Source organism: Argentina silus (genome assembly GCF_951799395.1).
Source record: "Argentina silus genome assembly, chromosome: 18".
Classification (NCBI taxonomy): domain Eukaryota; kingdom Metazoa; phylum Chordata; class Actinopteri; order Argentiniformes; family Argentinidae; genus Argentina; species Argentina silus.
The window spans coordinates 6,181,993-6,200,650 of record NC_139672.1 but is presented as its reverse complement, the minus strand read 5'-3'; the positions used below and the strand labels follow the sequence as shown (position 1 = coordinate 6,200,650).

Below are 18,658 nucleotides of genomic sequence, written 5' to 3'. Positions count from 1 at the left end.
GCACTGCTAATTTGACGTGACATCAGTTTGTCTACTGTTGAGGATAACACACTCCTGTTCTACGATTTCAAGGTATTGATTGATATTTTTGAGTCTCTCTTTTGTATGCTACACAAAAGCAAATTGATCTTGTATCATCTTTTCCACTCTATATTGGCATTTATTCAGTTCAAGGACCAACCTAGTACTGCTCAGTAGCCTAGTTATCCTATTACTGTACTGTACTGTATCTATCTATCTATCTATCTATCTATCTATCTGTCTATCTATCTATCTATCTATCTATCTATCTGTCTATCTATCTATCTATCTATCTATCTATCTATCTATCTTGTGTGTGTGTTTTAAATGAACTGAGAGCTGCACATACAGTACTGTACTGTACTGTAGAGAGATTGACAGTTCTCCTGTGTCCCCCAGAGCCCCCGGTCCCCATCGCCCCTCCCCAGCTGACGGCGGTGGGCGCCACTTACCTGTGGATCCAACTCAACGCCAACTCCATCAACGGGGACGGGCCCATCATCAACAGGGAGGTGGAGTACCGCACCGTGTCTGGCACCATGTACGACCTGCAGCCTGTAGACAAGACCACACACAAGATCGGACACCTGGACCCAGACACAGAGTACGAGATCAGCGTGCTGCTCACCAGACCCCTGGACGGAGGCACCGGGGCCCCCGGACCCCCACTCAGGGCCAGGACCAAGTGTGCTGGTGAGTCCAAATATGATTGCGATTGTGTTTTTATTTGTTAGCATTTCTTAGTGTGTCCTATCCCACACAATGTTATGAGAAGGTTATCGGACCATCTGAACCTCTTGATCTGTTACTGGATATAGATATTTGCCATTTTAGTTATTTGTGTCCTTTATGACATAAAAAGGGCCCAGAGTTTTCCCTGGTCAGGTCATATACAGGAAAAATTCCAGGCCCCACTTATGAAATATAAAGTGTCAACTTATTTGACGTAACTATGATTTCAACATACAGTAACAATAATAACTGATGAGGAAATCTCAATTAACAAAAGGGTCCAGTTGTTCAGTGGCTTCCACATGGTGGCTTCCACTGTATGACTGCTTGTTTTTTCGTCTAATTATTTTTCCGAAGGCAACAGCCACGCTCTAATTCATCAGCAACAGAGATTGATCTCAAGTTTCAGACAAATTGGCACCCCGTATTTAGGTGCTGATGTTAGTGACTTCTTATATGTACATAAACACCAGGAGGACTATAATGATACAAATTGTCCTTCTCAGAACATTAACCAGCTAAACTCCCTAGCCTTACCAGAATGTCACCTCAGAAAACGATACAAACCTATAGTCTCAGCATTTTTTTTTTCCCTCCCTAATTCTATTTTGTGTCCTGGGAAGTGCTGATGGAAATGGGATTTTTTCTCTTGGCAATCAAGGCCATGACCCCCTGGTGAAGGTCGTCAGCTTTCTCATTTTGGGCCCAGCTGATAGGGATGGATGGCGCTACCTGTTAAGCCTTCAGAGCGGGGCCCGGCATCTGCGGGGGGTCCTGCCCCCGGCCCCCCCCCCCACCCCCCCACCCCCCCCCTCTAGTCAGGGAGATTGATGCCGGCGGCTCCCGAGGTGTGTTTGAGGAAGCAGCTCTTGATCTTGTCCAGCTCTGCTGCTGGTCGTTCCCAGTGACAGTCCGGCCTCAGCAGAGCTTCTAATTGAACGGTTAAGGCTCACAGGGCACTGCGATACATCACTGTTGATGTAGACAAGCCATAGACTCTCTCCCTGGCCCTGTCTGCACTGCGACAGTGGTGGAGGGTTTAAATGGGATCGTGTGGGACAGTCTGTACTTTATAGCAGTGCGTCAATGGATGTTATTATTCATAGTCATCGCTTGGGCATTTCGCAAATTGAGTAACATTTCCGATGACAAAGAAAGCTTCAATACAATCTTTTGAAAAAAGGGAGGGAAATATGCAAGGACAAAAACCAATGAGATTTCAATGTGTTGTTCGAAGAACCCTTGAACATTCCGCTGTTTGATGCAGCCATTTTATTTTTTTCCTTCCGGAACTTCAAAAGGCTCGTTCTATGATTGCTTTTTGTGGCTGTTTGTGGGCACTCAAGTGCCTGCACAATAATTCTCAATCTGGGGGGACATTTTTTTGTGACGCTCCCATGTGCTTTTTTTTTACTAGGCCTTCCAGAAGGTACATTTGACAAAGACCTGCAGTTCAATGAATGTGCACCTGTGTGAGGCTCAAAGGTGGCTGGTGGAAGCAGAAAATCCGGAGGACGGGTCATTGTAATGCATGGAATGGAATGAGCTATGGTATCAAACACGTGTGTATCAAATACATGTTTGATACCATTCCATGCATTAAAATGAACCTCGGATTTGTACCTCCACCAGCCTCCCCTGTGTGAGGTGGTGTACCACATCAAATCCATCCATGCCAGTTAAGTACATACTGTACGGTACGAGAGTCCGCTGTTCTGTGTCAGCAGGTGGTGTTCAGATCATGGTAGGGGGCAAGGCATTTCAGCCTCAGTGTGTGAGAAGTATTTTCCAACCCCTCTAGGAAGGCAGAGGAGTTATACAGTAGCACATTGTTGTGCTATGGCGACCATGACTAATGAATCACCCAACACGCACACACACATGCACACAGGCAAGCAAGCACATGCCCCCCCACCCCCACCCCCCCCCCACACACACACACACATACACACACATACACACACACACACACACACACACACACACACACACACACACACACACACACAAACACACACACACACACACACACACACACATATACACACACACACTAGCACTATATGGTAGTTTAAACCATGGGACATGAGCATTGCTTGAATAAGTATTCAATATTTCGATCCTGACTCCCCTGGTGTCTGTAGAGGCAAGAGATAATATTGAATATTGAACAAATCAGAATCAGAGGCCTGAAGGCCCCTCTGTTAACTGCTTTTAAAATGGGTCAGCATGATGTCATGATGGCCCAGGCTGGGTCCAAACACCTGCTCAGAACCCCAAGTCTCCATCTATGAGTAGTCAGTCTCCATCTGTGTTAGCGTTAGCATAGCCACGTGGGAGTAGTCTCATCTGTTTGTTTTATTTGCCGTTCTGTTGCGCTGTATGCTATTAAACACAGGGGAACCGGGGAGACGGTAATCATGGAATCGGCCAGCACTTAACCGCTCGTTTAGACCGGTAAATAGCGAGGCGGAGCTATGCAATTATGCTCAATCGCACGGGAGTTGATATTAGTAGGCAGTCGCTTGATTTGATTGCAAGAGTGTTGAGTCTCCTGTGCCTCAGGTGAGGGAGGTTAGAGAGAGGTAGAGTCAGAGGGTGAGTGTGTGTGTGTGAGTGAGTGCATTACTGTTGTGAGGGAGAAAGTTTGGTTCATTGGATGATCTGCTCTACAGTGGGGTCTCCATGGTCTCACATGTGTGGTGTTAACCTGTAAACCCTGTTTATGATGTCACTGTCAGCCAAACTGTCGGCAAGAGGGGATAGCCTCTAGGTGAACCTCTATGAGAGCTGTCAGTCACCAACATAGACATCAATACTAGTCTTTTGTACCAAAACTACCATCCATTCAAAACCATGTTGTGTGGCAATGGTGGGAGCGAAGAGTTTGAATTGAACCGCTCAAACTTCCCTAGTGCAAAGGACCTTCTTAAGGACTATAATTTCAGGTCCTCAAAGAGCCTTTCACTCTGAAAGAGAGTAAGGGTTAGGGTTGCATACTGTAGACCGCAGCTGTCAACAACATTTTTGAATTGTATGATAGTGGTACATACACAATGCAGGATGGAAAGAAAAGCTTTCCTACTTCTTACAATGTTATGCATCTCTACTTGATCTCTCTCTCGATTGAATACATAGTTAATAAAAGCAGTTTGTCCTGTGCTCTACCAAGGCCTTCTCCCTTCCCTTGTTGCTGGCATGCTTAGCCCCATGCACCTTGTCACCAAGGCTATGCTCTTCAAGCACATCCAGCTGCCTGCTGTGTCAACAGGGGAGGGAGGTAGTTTGGTGGGCTTGACGTTTTTTTCTAATTAATGCCATTGTTGCCAGAAGGTATGAATAGAAATCCACTCTTCCTCTCAGCAGCAGATAACATTGGTCTGTCGGACACCGATTGTTGTCAGTCACATGACCCTACAGGGTTTCTATAATGTCTGTGGCAAGGTGAATGAAGACCCCAGCATTTAAGGCACATTGAATTTGTGTCCTTTTGTCAGCGAGAGAAAGCGGAATAGATTGAGTTTGGTGTTGTGGAGGAAGGTTATCAGGGCGCCACAAAAAAAAAACTGTTTATCGTGGTCAGTTTGAAGTAGAATGGGCTTCATTGTGTGCTTCTCAAGGACGTTTCTTCAAACAACTCTTCTTGTTAGTAGCTTCTTGAGAGTGTGCATTTATTAGTTTTTCCATTATTAAAACATTTTTTCTACCTCTCCATCACTCTATGTCCCCGAACACTCAGAAATTCAGACTCTCAGAACGGATCTGCACAAACTGTCCTCTGAAGACACTCATATGACTGAAATCCTCCCAAAAGCGCTGTGCTGCCTCCGAAATATAAAATGAAAATACTTCACAAAAAACCATCCCCATGTAAACTTGTACATCTGAAACCCCAGGGGTACGTCACACAGCAATATGACAAGTTCCTTTTTGGACTTATTTTAATTTTGACAAAAATGTTTTTCAAGGTCTTTTTAAATGTTGCCGTTCTTCGTGTTTAATTATTCATGGTCTATCTGGTGTAATTTTTGTCACACAGATTTTCTCTTGCCTTTGCTGAATTATAGATGGCTTGTTCCCCTTGCCAACCATCCAGGAAGCACTCATTCAGTCTTGTTGGATAACTGTGAGAGATTGAGGTACTTCCTGTACTACAGGACTGTCCTAAATGACGATATCTGATGTCTCATATGATAAGTGTATAATGAGACCTATCAGTTTCGTACATTGACTGTATTATTGGGTCAGCAGTTTTGCAGTAATTCAATAGTAAATAATAGCAATATAACAAGAGTACACATTAAAAGTGTAATTGTTTTTCAGGCAACCGTTTTACAAAGTCAGGTGTTTGATTTACACTCTTGCTAACACCTCCAGCCGCATCCAGGTTTTGCGAGAAATTACAACACTACTCACACCATCTGGAAAGTTCTGAAGTTGAAAAATCACCTTGGTAACCTCGCGCCTCCCACTGCTCTTGTACAGATTGTGTCCTGTCAGTAAATGACGGTGTGTGTCCCTCCTGTTTGTCAACTAACCACTGGCTCTTCCCCAGAGTGCTGCTAACACACAAGACTGAGTGCGTGTGTGCGTGTGTGTGTGTGTGCGTGTGTGTGTGTGTGTGTGTGTGTGCGTGCGTGTGCGTGTGTGTGTGTGCGTGTGTGTGTGTGCGTGCGTGCGTGCGTGCGTGCGTGTGCGTGCGTGTGTGGGGGGGAGGAGTGGGGGTCTCTCCTGCCACTCTGACCCCAATCACCACACAGCATATTGGTGGAAACAAAATGAAAGATCGATTTTCTCCTCCTCTCTCTCCCCATCTACTCGCTGTCCATTTGTTCTCGTTCCCCAGTGATGGTTGGGAGCCGTTTGGACCCTTCACCTCTACCCCAGGGAAGCAGTCATTACGTGTTCTTTTAATCTTTTAAAATGGCCCTAATCAAGACAGATTGCCTCTGGCACTTCCCCGTGAGGACTTTTTAACAAACAAACCACCACTAGAGTAAAGAAATTACTTGACTAATGATTATTCCCCTCAGATTGTCAGTACGGACAGTCTGATCAGATTAACAAATCTTTTCATCAACGAGAACAGGAGTGTAACGATGTCTCGCCGTGTCTTGTCACTCGTGAGTTAAGAGCTCAATCTCGTCAGGTCACGTCAAGTCGTGTCATGTAATGTAACAACCCGGGAGAGCAGAGGGGATCCTCTACCCTCCGCCCCGGAAGGTGTGAGGAGGTGGAGGTGTTCACGCCGTCTCAGCCTCTGCAGCTTCAGGGTGTCAGTCAGCCACAGTCCACAGCTCAGCTCAGCTCAGCTCAGCTCAGCTCAGCTCAGCTCGTTCCATGTTTTCGATACGGCGCTCTGCAGACCGCCTCTCATCCTCAGCCATCATGGCACTCTCATTAATCACAGGGGCCCATAAAGAAAGCCTTGATAGAGTGAGGGGAGAGCGCCGCCGTTCAATAAATCCCTCTGATTATCCAAGACCCAAAGGAGCGTGTGTGTGTGTGTGTGTGTGTGTTTGTCTGTGTGTATGTGTGGGGTGGGTGGGTGTGTGTGTGTGTGTGGGGGGGGGGGGGGGGGGGGGGTGTAGTGTGTGTATCGGTCAGATGGGGGACATTTAGTATGTTATAGCACTATCTGTTATAATCTGTGGGCATGTGTCAACCCCAAGGACTTAGCCTCTTGTTTAACTTGTTGCATGATTATCAGCTGACTGGGAGAAGAACCCGGGGCTGTGTTTAGAGAGCTCCCCCCCCCCCCCCTCCTCCCTCACTCTTTCTCCTTCCCCCTTTCTCTCACCTCTCCTCTCCCCCCCCCCCCCCCCCCTCCTCTCCATCCCTCAATCCCCCCTCTCTCATCTCTCCCTTCCCTCCTATCCCTGTCTTTAGCTCTATCTCTCGAGGGCTGCATAAAGGAGCACTCTAGGAGGGTGATGGAGGTTTGATTGTTGGTTATCAAAAGCTATCATTACAGCCCTCGCCTCTGCGCGATATGAAAATGATTTCATAAATGTAAAAACCATGTCATTACCTCAATGGCTTCGGTCTCTCTGCCTATCGCTGCTGCAAGGTGCCGTAATAGAAAGAGGGAAAAAAACAAATGTGCTCTCCAGCCCTCCCGGCTTACACAGAACGGCATGTGAATAACACCAGAAGAGCAATGGAGAGATAAGTGACAGCGATGCCGGGGCCAGCTGGATGAGGGGCTGGAAACGCTTTACATGAAAAAGCCCTCGGAACGTAGGATGTAATCTATGTTGTTGTCATGTTTGTTTTTTTCACCGTCTATCACCAAGGGAAAACCCTTCCACTCGCAAACCCTGACATTCTCTCCTCCTCAGGCAGGATACGGGAACAGAGGCAGGTAGAGAGAGACTGGTGGTAGTCGACAATATCGTACATCTTGTCTTATGAAGAGAGGAGACGGTGCTCTTTTTCATCCTCACTAGCAGGCGCTCCTCCTCCTCCTACTCCTCCTCCTCCTCCTCCTCTACCTGAGGACTGTTTTGTCCTGATTATATCAGGATGCCAGCACGGAGCAGAGAGATAGAGAGAGAGAGAGAGAGAGAGAGAGAGAGAGAGAGAGAGAGAGAGTGAGCGAGAGAGAGAGGAGCCCCAAATGACATGACAGGGTTTCTAATCACCGGGGAACTAGTGTTTTCCCTCCTGGTGGTGCAGGGCTGCGTAGAGGGTAAGGTAAGTGTAACAGGAGTGAGCAGGGACAGGCTTTTCTGCTCTTAATCGATGTAGGCCTGATAAAGATCCTGTCGGAACAGAGCGCTGTGCCACAAGCCTGAGGTGGATCTGATAAGTGACTCATTCTTTCTGCACATGCAGCTGGTGTGATGCTTCTCTGACTCTGGCACACGCATACTCATATTCACACACGGGCGCATACACTTGGACACCGACACACGCACGCACGCACGCACACACACACACACACACACACACACACACACACATACACGCACACACAAGCAAAAACTATTCTAGCAAGCAAGCGATCACACACACAAGCACACCTTCCCATAGTCAACAGTACACACTCGTAAACAATGACACACACACACACACACATTCACGCACACACACACACACCCACACATATATACACACACACACACACACACACACCTCACACACTTGTCTCCCAGTAAAGTGGGTCTGCTGTGGACATGCCCAATTTGTTTCCCTTCATCCAGGACTAATGTGTCTCTCCTCCACCCGGGGGCTGAGTGCACCAATTGAAGTACCCCCAGGACAAAGGGTGCATCATGGGGTTATGTGTTGCTTTTTCCTGTTTGGGGTAATCATGTTATCTATTTGCATCATAAAGGTTAGACGTGGGGCCCATTAGAATTAACAGGAGGTGATAATGTGCTGATAATTTAGAAAACATTATTTAAATGTCAACCCATAATGATAAAAACCTACTAATAGTTCTATCTAAATGTCAAATTCAAATTATTCAATTACACTGGCAAGAGTAGGGCAGGTGATAATTTGTCCACTGCTTGGAATACCAATCTAGGGCTCTGTCTGGATCTCATTCAATGTGCCCTGGCATGAGATAGAACTCAGTCATTTCCTGCTTCATACCCACCATTATACAGTAACTCTTACGGGGGTAGAAATGTCTGCCATATTGTTGGAGATATTCCTGTCACATTTGCAGTACTTGCCTCCCCAATACAGCGTACAGTGTTTGATAGCTTGTGAGTGTAGTAAACTAATAATATGGATTTTTAGGAGATAACCTCGTGTTGTTTCTTGTTGTGATTTGTGCCCGTGCTTAAGATATCGAGCCGCTTACTGCTTGGTCAATAAAAGCCAGTCTCTCATGCAGCGTACAGAATATATACTGTAGGTCACGCTAGGCTGGCGTAATAGGTTCACCTTGTCAGCTGTCATTCATACACCCATATGGCAATTTTTAAAATGGTCGCCTGTCTTTCCTTCTTCCACGCCCAAGGACTTATAGGGGGGATATCAGGTGTTCAATGCAGCCCCCTTCACTTCAGATTAAGGAGGGGGGAGGGATAGAGAGTATATTCCATTCTCTTCAAAGTCAACCTCAACACCCCCCCCCCCCCCCCCCCGCCTCCCCCTTCCCCCGCACCCTCCTCCCTTCCGCCCCCTCCCAGCCTCTAAAGTGCATGAAGTACCTTGTTGGTGTAAACAGATGATGCCATTATGAGTCATGGAGGATGAATTGTGATTGGACCTCTTCCACCGATCCTCATGTTTTAGTGCCTCCCTCGGACAGCTGGTGCCCGCACTAAGGGGAACCAGTTGGTCCACACAAACTAGAAGTGCTTTCTCAAAATCAACCCCAGAGAGCGTTTACGAGATATCCATCCAGGATTCTTCATCGGCCATTTAATGGTTAACCACAATTGCTGTAATATGTTACCATCTAATACACACACAAGACAAATTCATTGTTTTGCCACTGTACTGTAGCTTCGTGCAGGCATCTATCTCCCTATTGTCTGGAGCCTAGGGAGTACAGTGGACATTATCTCTCCCGTCCCACAAAGATGGGAGTGTGACATTCTCCATGAATACTCCAGAAATGAGACTTTCTCCCAGCCACTCACACACGTCTGCTTGAAATTCACACTTTAGTGCATTTGTCACTTTGAGAGCATCTGGTCTAATTTGATTTCTGTGCCTGGCCACCCTGCAATTCTCTGTGCTTTTAGTGTAACCGTTGCTTACCGAGTGCGGCCAACAGATAGTTCCGCAAATAGAGGGTTTTAAACTTCTATTTTCTGGATGGCTCTCCTCAACGCTAGTGACTTGAAGAGGCCAATTTTTTCCCTCAACCTATTTTCCCCCTCATCCCCATTTTTCTTTTTGGGAAGATTTTTAAACACTCAACGAAGTGTTCGAAGTGGAGAGCCCTCAAAAGACATGTGTTACATCTGTTCTGTCACAATGGCTTGTTTGTGGGGTGGAATTGGCTTCCTCATCATTATTTGGCAAGCTGTAGTGTATCTGATACAGTACCTCGACAAGCGATGCCAACTGTAGATTGCAGGAAGGTTAAGGGACATTTCTTCCATTAAGGTGCCTCTCATTCAAGGATTAACAAAATTCACATACGATTTTCAAGGCAGTCCTGTATTATAAAGTTGCAGAAGGTTGCCCAAAGAAAATCAATATAGCTTTTATTATGATAGATTAAGAGGTTTGGATGCTCTACTTTTCCAAGGACTTTACACGATTTATATTACCTTTTTTTGGTATTCAATGTAGCAGTTAGTCCTTGTCACAATTATTCCCAAAACAAATATGTTTCTCTATTCAACTCTCTCTCTCTTTCTCTCTCTGTCACAGACACACAAACTAGTACCCTATTGTACAGTAGTGGAGTTATACATCAGTCCTTTCCACACATACCCTCTTTCCTCAGTTGTAGCCCCAAGTTCGTTCCTCATAGCTACTCCATGTGAACCCGTCCCCCTCGTCCCCCTCCCCCCTCCCCCCTCCCCCCTCCCCTCTGTCCATCCACTCCTCCGTCTTCAGTGGGCTGATGGTTCTCCCTCAGTCTCCTCTCAGGCACTCCCATCACTTTTTCATCTTCTCCACTAAAGCACAGGAGAGATCACATCCCTCTTCTGGTGAAATTTCAAAGTCTTCGATCTGTCATTTGGCAGCCCCCCCATCTCTCTCTCTCTCTCTCTCTCTCTCTCTCTCTCTCTCTCTCTCTCTTTGTCTCTCATGCTTCAGTCATGTCATGTGTTGCAATCTAATTTTACCATTGATTTTGTATAGTATTTTCATTGCCATTACAGTATGTGTAGTTGTAATACAACAATGTACAATATAATATTGTAGCCTATTTATTGTAATAGCTAGGTTAATTGGTGTCTGTTTGGTGATTTACAGGTTTTTTTCAAACAACTGTGGCATTCTGAATCCTTTAATCATGACAAATTGTGTGATTCATCACATTAGGTCTTACGCCAAATCTGACTAAACGATGCAAGTTTCCGAGATTTAAAAAAAACTAAACTGTTAAATTGTACTGGATTTTTTTGTAATTATCACCAAATGGTGAATGATTTCCCCTGCTGGTGTTGTGCTCATAGATGCGTTGCTTGTTTGTCACATGTTTGGTGCTTTGACTAGAAACAAACAGCATGCCAGAGTCCAGTTTCCTCCTGCACCTCCAGAATGTTAAACATGGCCGCCGCTGCCTCCGAATTGCTGGACTGTGTCTCCCAGGGAACGGGGAAATTGAGCCCTGGCTGTTCCTAATAGGTGGTAAAGTGTTAAGTTCCAGAGAAATGGACTGCAAATTTAACCTGGAATGGAAATTGATCCCATTACCTTGTGCTCCGGCTGCTCTCCTCCCGTAGGAGCGAGGGATGGAAAGAACGAGAGTGTGAGGCGGAAGCGGGAGAGAGAGAGAGAGAGATAGAGGAGAAAAGAGGGGGGGGGAGAGAGAGAGAGAGATAGAGGTGAAAGGAGGGGGGGAGAGAGAACGAGGGAGAGGGGGAGCAGAGAGAGAGAGAGAGAGAGATGGTGGGAAAAAGAGACAGGGCAGTGAGAGAACAAGGAAGAGGGGGAGCAGAGAGAGAGAGAGAGAGAGCATATATAGTGATTAGAGGTGATAGCTAGGCAGTGGGGGCTGTGGCCTGCTTGGACATACAGGCTGTTCCACTCAGTATCAGTGTGGGGCTGATAGCTGGCCTGGGCTGTGCTGGGTGGGATTGAAGAAAGAGGGAAAGGAAGGAGGGAAGGAGGGATGGAGGGATGGAAAGACATGCTCTGAAGGGATGATATGCCTCCTACTGAGAGGAGTATCTCCGGTAGGCCTGGGGCTTTGCTGTTCCTGATTGTGGTGCCAGCGATGGTGATGGGCTGCTGCTGTGTGTGCTCCTTTCCTGTCAAACAGTTCTTTTGAACATCAGAAATATTATCTGGAAAAATTGGCCATAAGAAAGAGGATAGATTATATTGTAGAGGGTAGATGGTGTTGGAAATGGGGGTTGAATAACTGAAGAAGATTTTTTTTTATATATATATATATATATATATATATATATATATATATATATATATATATATATATATATATATATATATAATATTCTTCTACAGTACCAACTCATATACAGTGAGCTACAGTATACAGTATAATATTGCTGGACGTGAAGAGAGACATCAGTACACTGACATATGATTAACTGTACTGTATAAAGTAGAAATGTGCCCTCTCATTAGAAATGTCCTGTATGCTCAGGTGTCCTCTCCCTATGTTTCAGAACCCATTCATGGTCCCAGGAGGCTTGAGGTGGTGGACGTCCAGTCCAAGCAGGTGACCGTGCGCTGGGAGCCCTTTGGCTACAACGTGACACGTTGCCACAACTACAACCTGACGGTGCAGTACCGTTCCAGAGTGGGCGGCAAGGAAGAGACACGCGAGGAGGTGTGTTACGACACCCAGGGTCGCGACCCCCAGCACACCATCCACAACCTGACGCCCTTCACCAACTTGAGCGTCAAACTGGTGTTGCGCAACCCTGAGGGGGTCAAAGAGAGCCCCGAGCTGGAGCTGCAGACCGACGAAGACGGTGAGTGTAATGAAGCATCTGTAGGGCTTCGGAGCGGTAATGACATGTTTATTACACTGTTATAAAGGGTGTATGACTGTGTAATGAAGTGATTAAATGAAGTGACATTAAAATAATATACTAAGGGGGCTATTGAATTCATTATAATAGTTTAAAGGTCTGTTTTGCATTGCGTTCTATGCTGTATGAAATGTCATACATCACAGCACGTGGGATATCATTTTCAATAATTATAATAATTTTAAATAGAATGTATCGCCCAAAATACACATACTTTGACCTAAATGGCAATTTTGATTCATTGATTCAGGATTTCATATATCAGCTAAAAAACATCACAATGGTTAATGTCGGCCTTTAAATGGAGCAGATGAGTCAGAAAGAAGACCTCAACTTCCTCTCATTTCTTCAAAGATCAGAGATGAACACTACATCGACTCTCCCTAGACTTACCAAATGAACTCACAGAACTCTCAAGGAACTCGAAACCAAAAAACAACAAACAGGTCCAACTGACGAAGAGAAAGTCTTGTCATGTCTACCTCCGATATTTTTAGAGAGGGAATCATGAAAGGGGCGACTGTTTCCCTGTATCTGACTGGCGGTGAGTGTGTGTAGTGTGTGTTTAGCATCCCAGAGGGACACCGAAACAGACAGGGTGTAGCTAGAGCTCTGTGTTCCTTTAGATAAATCCCTCTGACAAAAAACAACCTCCTTATCATTCTGTTTCATTTAAAGAATGAAAGCCATTGGCGTCAGGGCGAGAGGGCCAGATCTCTTTGGGAGTACTCTAAGTACATGTACACAGTACGGAGAGATTGAAATGCCCAATATTTCCCTTGGGAAGTCAGTTCAGTTCTCGACCAGTTTGTTTGTGGTGCAAACATGTGTGAGCAAAAGTGTTGCTTTCCATTTTTGCCCCTGCTCTAAGACATGTCATTCAGTGTGCTTTGTGTGAAAAATTATATAATACATGCAGGAATTCCACAGTCTTATGTTAATTCTCTTTTATTTGGCCTGAAGCCTTTGTTTTGGTCCTCCCAAAGCACTTCATCTTGCTCTCTGCTGCCACACGTATTGTGATGCTTTGTGTGTCCGATGTTTTTATTGTCATTTCCCATCAGTACCTGGGGCAGTTCCTCTGGAGTCCATCCAGGGCAGCGCGTACGAGGAGAAGATCATTCTGAAGTGGAGAGAGCCGGCGCAGACCTACGGAGTCATCACCCAGTACGAGGTATGCAAATTATCACTTAATTGTATAGTCTCATCAGTTGCTGCACAGCTTCCTATTGGTGTGGGGGTTCTATGGGGATCACAACATATCTGTAGTGACAACGTCAAATGAAAACTAATTTTCGGATTATCCAGGAAAGATAATGAGTGAATGCTCATATGTATTGAATCTTAAATAATAGAAAACGTTGTCTTTACACTTCAGCATTTACAGCACACATTCATCCTTACCACCATAAGGTGGTGAAATAATCCTACAACCTTTCCTCACTGTGATTGATTCCTTATTGTTTGCTTTCCCCTCTTGTTCCCATTTGCTCATGCTTGGCATTTTGACTGGGTTAGCATTCATTGACAGTGCTGCTTCTCATATGAAGAGCAAAAATTGAATAGTAAAAGTAATACAATCAGGCGCCATGGTATAGGTCGGCCCTATCTGCCCGCCACACGCACTACCCGCTGAAAGATGTGAGAGGAATATGAAATAGGTATTCCTCATACAGCACTAGGGACATTTCAATCATAGCAGGAAAGACCCTTCCTACAGTACGTGTCAGAATCGTATCAGCCACATTATTTGTGTGGAGCTCAAGATGTTTTGACCTCTCGGTTTACCCACTCCAGGTGTTCATTTTCATAGCAATCACCCTTGCATTTCCCTTAAGGGAGCTAAGCGTATAGTATTTCTTGGTGAATAAAACCTGTTACATCAAGCAGCAAATGTCCCCACCTCTTTCAGTTATGCCTTCTGGTACACCGAAAGGAGACTCAGATGATTCATAATATATGGATCCTTCAACTGCTGTCGAACCAATCTTCAGAAATACAGTATGAGAGAGAAATAATCGTATGCAGATGATCAGTGGACCTGAGTGTCTGTCTACAGTATTCCAGTGAAACCGTCCAATGATAGGATCGGAGCCTGCAGGTTGCTCTCTCTGTGTGTGTGTGTGTGTGTGTGTGTGTGTGTGTGTGTGTGTGTGTGTGTGTGTGTGTGTGCGTGTGTGCGTGTGTGTGTGCGTGCGTGTGCTTGTGTGTGTGTGTGTGTGTGTGTGTGTGTGTGTGTGTGTGCGTGTGTGCGTGCGTGTGTGCGTGTGTGTGTGTCTTATACCTTCACCGTCTTACACTCTGGTTAAGAAAGAAGAAGACCTGCTCTGTATTTTGTCTGTACTGCTCAAGAGAAGTTGAAGACAAGTCAAGGCCTGTCTTTGATTTGACACGATCAAAGGGCTCAAAGTGAGATCCGGCTGACAAGCTCTGATATCAAAAATAGATTCCAACACCGCTCCTCTGACCAAGCACAGTGAATATGGCACTGGCCTGGCCGTTCTCTGTCAGCTTCTCAGACAAGATCAGTTCAGATCCCTTGGAAATATGACTCACTATCGTGTCTTATCTCTTTAATCTGATAGATTAAGGCACCATTGTCTAAATATACTGTATATACTGGTAGCACAGAATATTCACCATGCAAGTCAAAATTACAAATTGAACAATCAACACTATTGTTATTCCAGTAAACTGTAGTTTGTAATTCCGAGAGCTCTACCCCTCCACTTTTAGATCTACACCAACATTGGCAAAATTCTGAATATGTCCAGCCCACCAGCAAAGGCTCAATTTACACTTTCAAAGCCAACACAAATGAAGAGCATTCATCGACGCTATTAATCGCCTTCAGTCTTTCCCGCCAGTTTAATTGTAATTGTAAAAACCTGTCAGAATGCCCAACTTGGACGAGTCATTTGAAATTTCTCTTCCTGAAATGTTATAATACAGGATTTGGCATAGCAGACTCATTCTCTCAGACAAAGAATAAATGAGAAGGCCTCCAAGCATTTCAAACTTGATGGACACAAATTATGCAGCACTCCAAACTCCTTTTGTGTTCTTTAATTGGAATTATAATAGAAGCTTTCTATTAAGAGCAGGAGCATTTTCTTAAAGTGGGTTTTATATATATTTAAAATGGATATTAACAAAAACACTCCTTACACCTTACAGTAATGGTTCCCACTAGAGTTCCTGTGTGTATGTTAATGGAGGAGGAATAGATTAACTGTTTTTTCTTCTTCTGAAACAACAGACAGTATGACAAGCACCGCTTACTGTTCAGTAGATCCCATAAATACAGAATGATATGCTGCTCTCAGTTACATAGTCATCGCACAACTGTCTTGAAATTCTCCTTTTGAAGAGGTTTTTGCAAAACTTGCAAAAATGGGTGAATTTAGCTGACATGTGACATTGGTTTAACACAAAACACACAAAGGATGTTCGGTTACCAGAGTGAAGTACAGCAGAAGCTTTTTTTTTTTTTAAAGATGGGCCTCTGATGCAGAGGACACTAACATCAACATGTCTAATGTCAACGACAATCACTTCCTCCGTTTACCAGATATCCTATAAGGCGGTGAGCTCCTTCGACCCTGAACTGGACCTGTCCAATCAGAGCGGGAAGGTGCTGAAACATGGCAACGAGACGACCCACGTGTTCATGGGCCTCTACCCAGGCTCCACCTACTCCTTCACCCTGAGAGCCAGCACGGCCAAGGGCTACGGCCCACCAGTCATCACCCAGTTCACCACCAAGATCTCAGGTCTGGATGGACAGGAGGACATTGTCTCCTAGTACTGTAAAACTATCCCCATCAATGTTGTTGATATGACTCATCTTGTGGTTGAATGACCATTTATTGTCGGCTTTCCTGATTCCTGAGAGGCGGTTTGTTAAGTGTTAGTAGAGACCAGAGTCATGTAGTGTGTAACGTGTCTCCTTTGGTGTTTTTTCCAGCTCCATCTATGCCAGCCTACGACCAGGAGACTTCCCTCAACCAGACAGACAGCACTGTTACAGTCCTGCTGAAGCCAGCTCAGAGCAGAGGAGCACCCGTGAGGTAGGACTTAGAACATATACGTACACGGCCACACGGCCACACACACACACACACACACACACACACACACACACACACACACACACACACACACACACACACACACACACAGACACACACACACACACACCCACTTGTCAAAATGGCTCCTCTGGAATGGCAGAAGGATAGACAATTATCACAGTGGGCTTGCATGTCTCCATCAATTCAACACAATACATTAACTGTCAGGAAAGTTTTGAGGGATTTCAAAACCTTTCTATCTCATTTTCTAAACTTTATTTGTTTGTGGATTTTGATCCTGTGGAGAAAGCTTTTGCCTTTGAAGCTGGGAAGAAAGCCCCGGTACAGCGGAGGCTAGCTTCAGGATCTCTTCCTTTTGCATGTCTTTTATGTGCTAGGCTTCTCACCACCAGACACAGCGGCTTCTGGGATACACAGGAACTCTCCCTGCTGGACTTTTCATTCATTAGTCAATATCAGCCGAGCCCCACTGTAGTTTAGCTCTAAATGCAGTGTCTTGGGACACACAAGTCAACCGTTTGCACATTCTCTCTCGGTCTTGAAGGAAAACCCTCAATTACTGATGTTTGTGTGATGCGTTTCATATTGTGTTGTTCTTGTAGTAATACGATTAGCTGCAGGTATCGAGTATTTTGGTAATCGAGTATTCTTACGATTATTCTGATGTTTAATCGGATTTGAAAACACTGCTTTTTGAAATGCTTTATTAGGTAGATTATAGCCTTTGCAGCTTAGAACCATTCACATATGTCTATGCTTAGAAACAAAACATTTGTCCTTCCTATTTTCCTTCCTATCAGTTTAGAAAAACAATTAAACAAGTGTCATTTTCAGCTGTCTCTTTAACACAAATATGTTCATAGGTGTCAATCAATTAATATATAAACAAACAAAGTTGCTCTAGGTGGAGCTCTCCACAGTGACCCAAATCAAAGGCTAAATGTGACAATTCTAATCAAGGATTTTTTTGTCATCGAGTTATCTGACGAGTCGTTTCAGCCCTAAACAGCATCAAGGATCTGATCCAGCTGTCATGTCCATTTTGCACCAGATCAACCAAATCAGTGACCCCTCTGCTTTTGTCCTCTTCTGAGATGACCACCGAAGGATGTACAGTATGTTGAGGCTGGCCGAGAAAAATGATTTTACACTTAATCAACTCATCTGAATCTTTTCAAGATTACAGCCTGGAGACCTTTAGTCAGGCTTGTCACCTCATGTTTACCGTACGTGTAGCTGCCCAGATCAATACCTGCACAGAAAAAACGAAATGCCTGAACAAAAAAGACAGACCGATCTGTTTTTAATCTTCTCGCAGGTACAATTCACAACGCCTTATCCAGCCTGCCATTCTTTCAGAGGGCTAATTACAAAGAGCTAATTATAATTAAACACAGCAGCATGAATCAGAGCCTCCTTTAATTAACATGCTGGGTTACTCTTTTGTTTACTGTTCGAAGCCAAGCTCACCCCACTGCACCCCACTACAGATGAAAGGCTCTTTGAGATATGAACTTACGTTTGGGCCCCACTTCATTCTGTTTGCATTAGCTAAAACATAATTGTATGCTAATGTTTTACAGCAGAAGCGTAAGTATGAATATAGTTATATCTTTTTTTACACAGCAATACAAAAATATCAATAGCGGAACTTCATGCTGTTCACTGTTAGAGTAATAAATTGTGTTTTGATATGGAGATTAGATATTTTGGGGGGACAACATTGAGAATGAATGTCTTAAAATAATCTATATACATATGTCACAACGATAGGGGGATTCAATTTTTTCATTTCCTCTTTAAAGGGTAAACATATTCCACAACTACAGATTAATCTGGCGTCGGTGACAAGAGAAAGTAATGCAAAAAAAACGTCACAGTAAAACCTCACACATTCAAAGATTGGAAAGTTTGGAGGTAGATACGGTGTCTTCTCTTTTTCACTCTGTCTTTTCACCTCTCCTCTCTCTTTGGACATAAAGGCCAGGAGTCTCCCTTCATGTGTGTAGCTGATGTCCTGAAAATATGAATTGCAAAATAAAACATACGGTGATGGATAGCTGGAGGGAGGGAGAGGATGCAGGACCAAAAGCGGGCTGCCGCGGAGCTTCTGAACGTGTTTTCCTCTTCCTCAAGTGACACATGGCACCTTTGAAAGTTTTG

The 18,658-nt window shown here is 44.7% G+C and overlaps 1 protein-coding gene across 1 annotated transcript in view; it reads left to right on the top strand.

Annotated features, from left to right (window-relative positions):
- LOC310819390 (receptor-type tyrosine-protein phosphatase mu) overlaps positions 1-18,658 on the top strand; it is a gene marked incomplete at its 3' end in the record, with an annotated part of 90,471 nt that overhangs the window by 21,234 nt on the left and 50,579 nt on the right. The window contains exons 6-10 of the mRNA XM_083690666.1: positions 421-714; positions 12,033-12,341; positions 13,466-13,575; positions 15,973-16,174; positions 16,369-16,471. Of these exons, the coding sequence (XP_083546792.1) occupies positions 421-714; positions 12,033-12,341; positions 13,466-13,575; positions 15,973-16,174; positions 16,369-16,471 (1,018 nt within the window). The remainder of the gene's footprint in view (positions 1-420; positions 715-12,032; positions 12,342-13,465; positions 13,576-15,972; positions 16,175-16,368; positions 16,472-18,658) is intronic.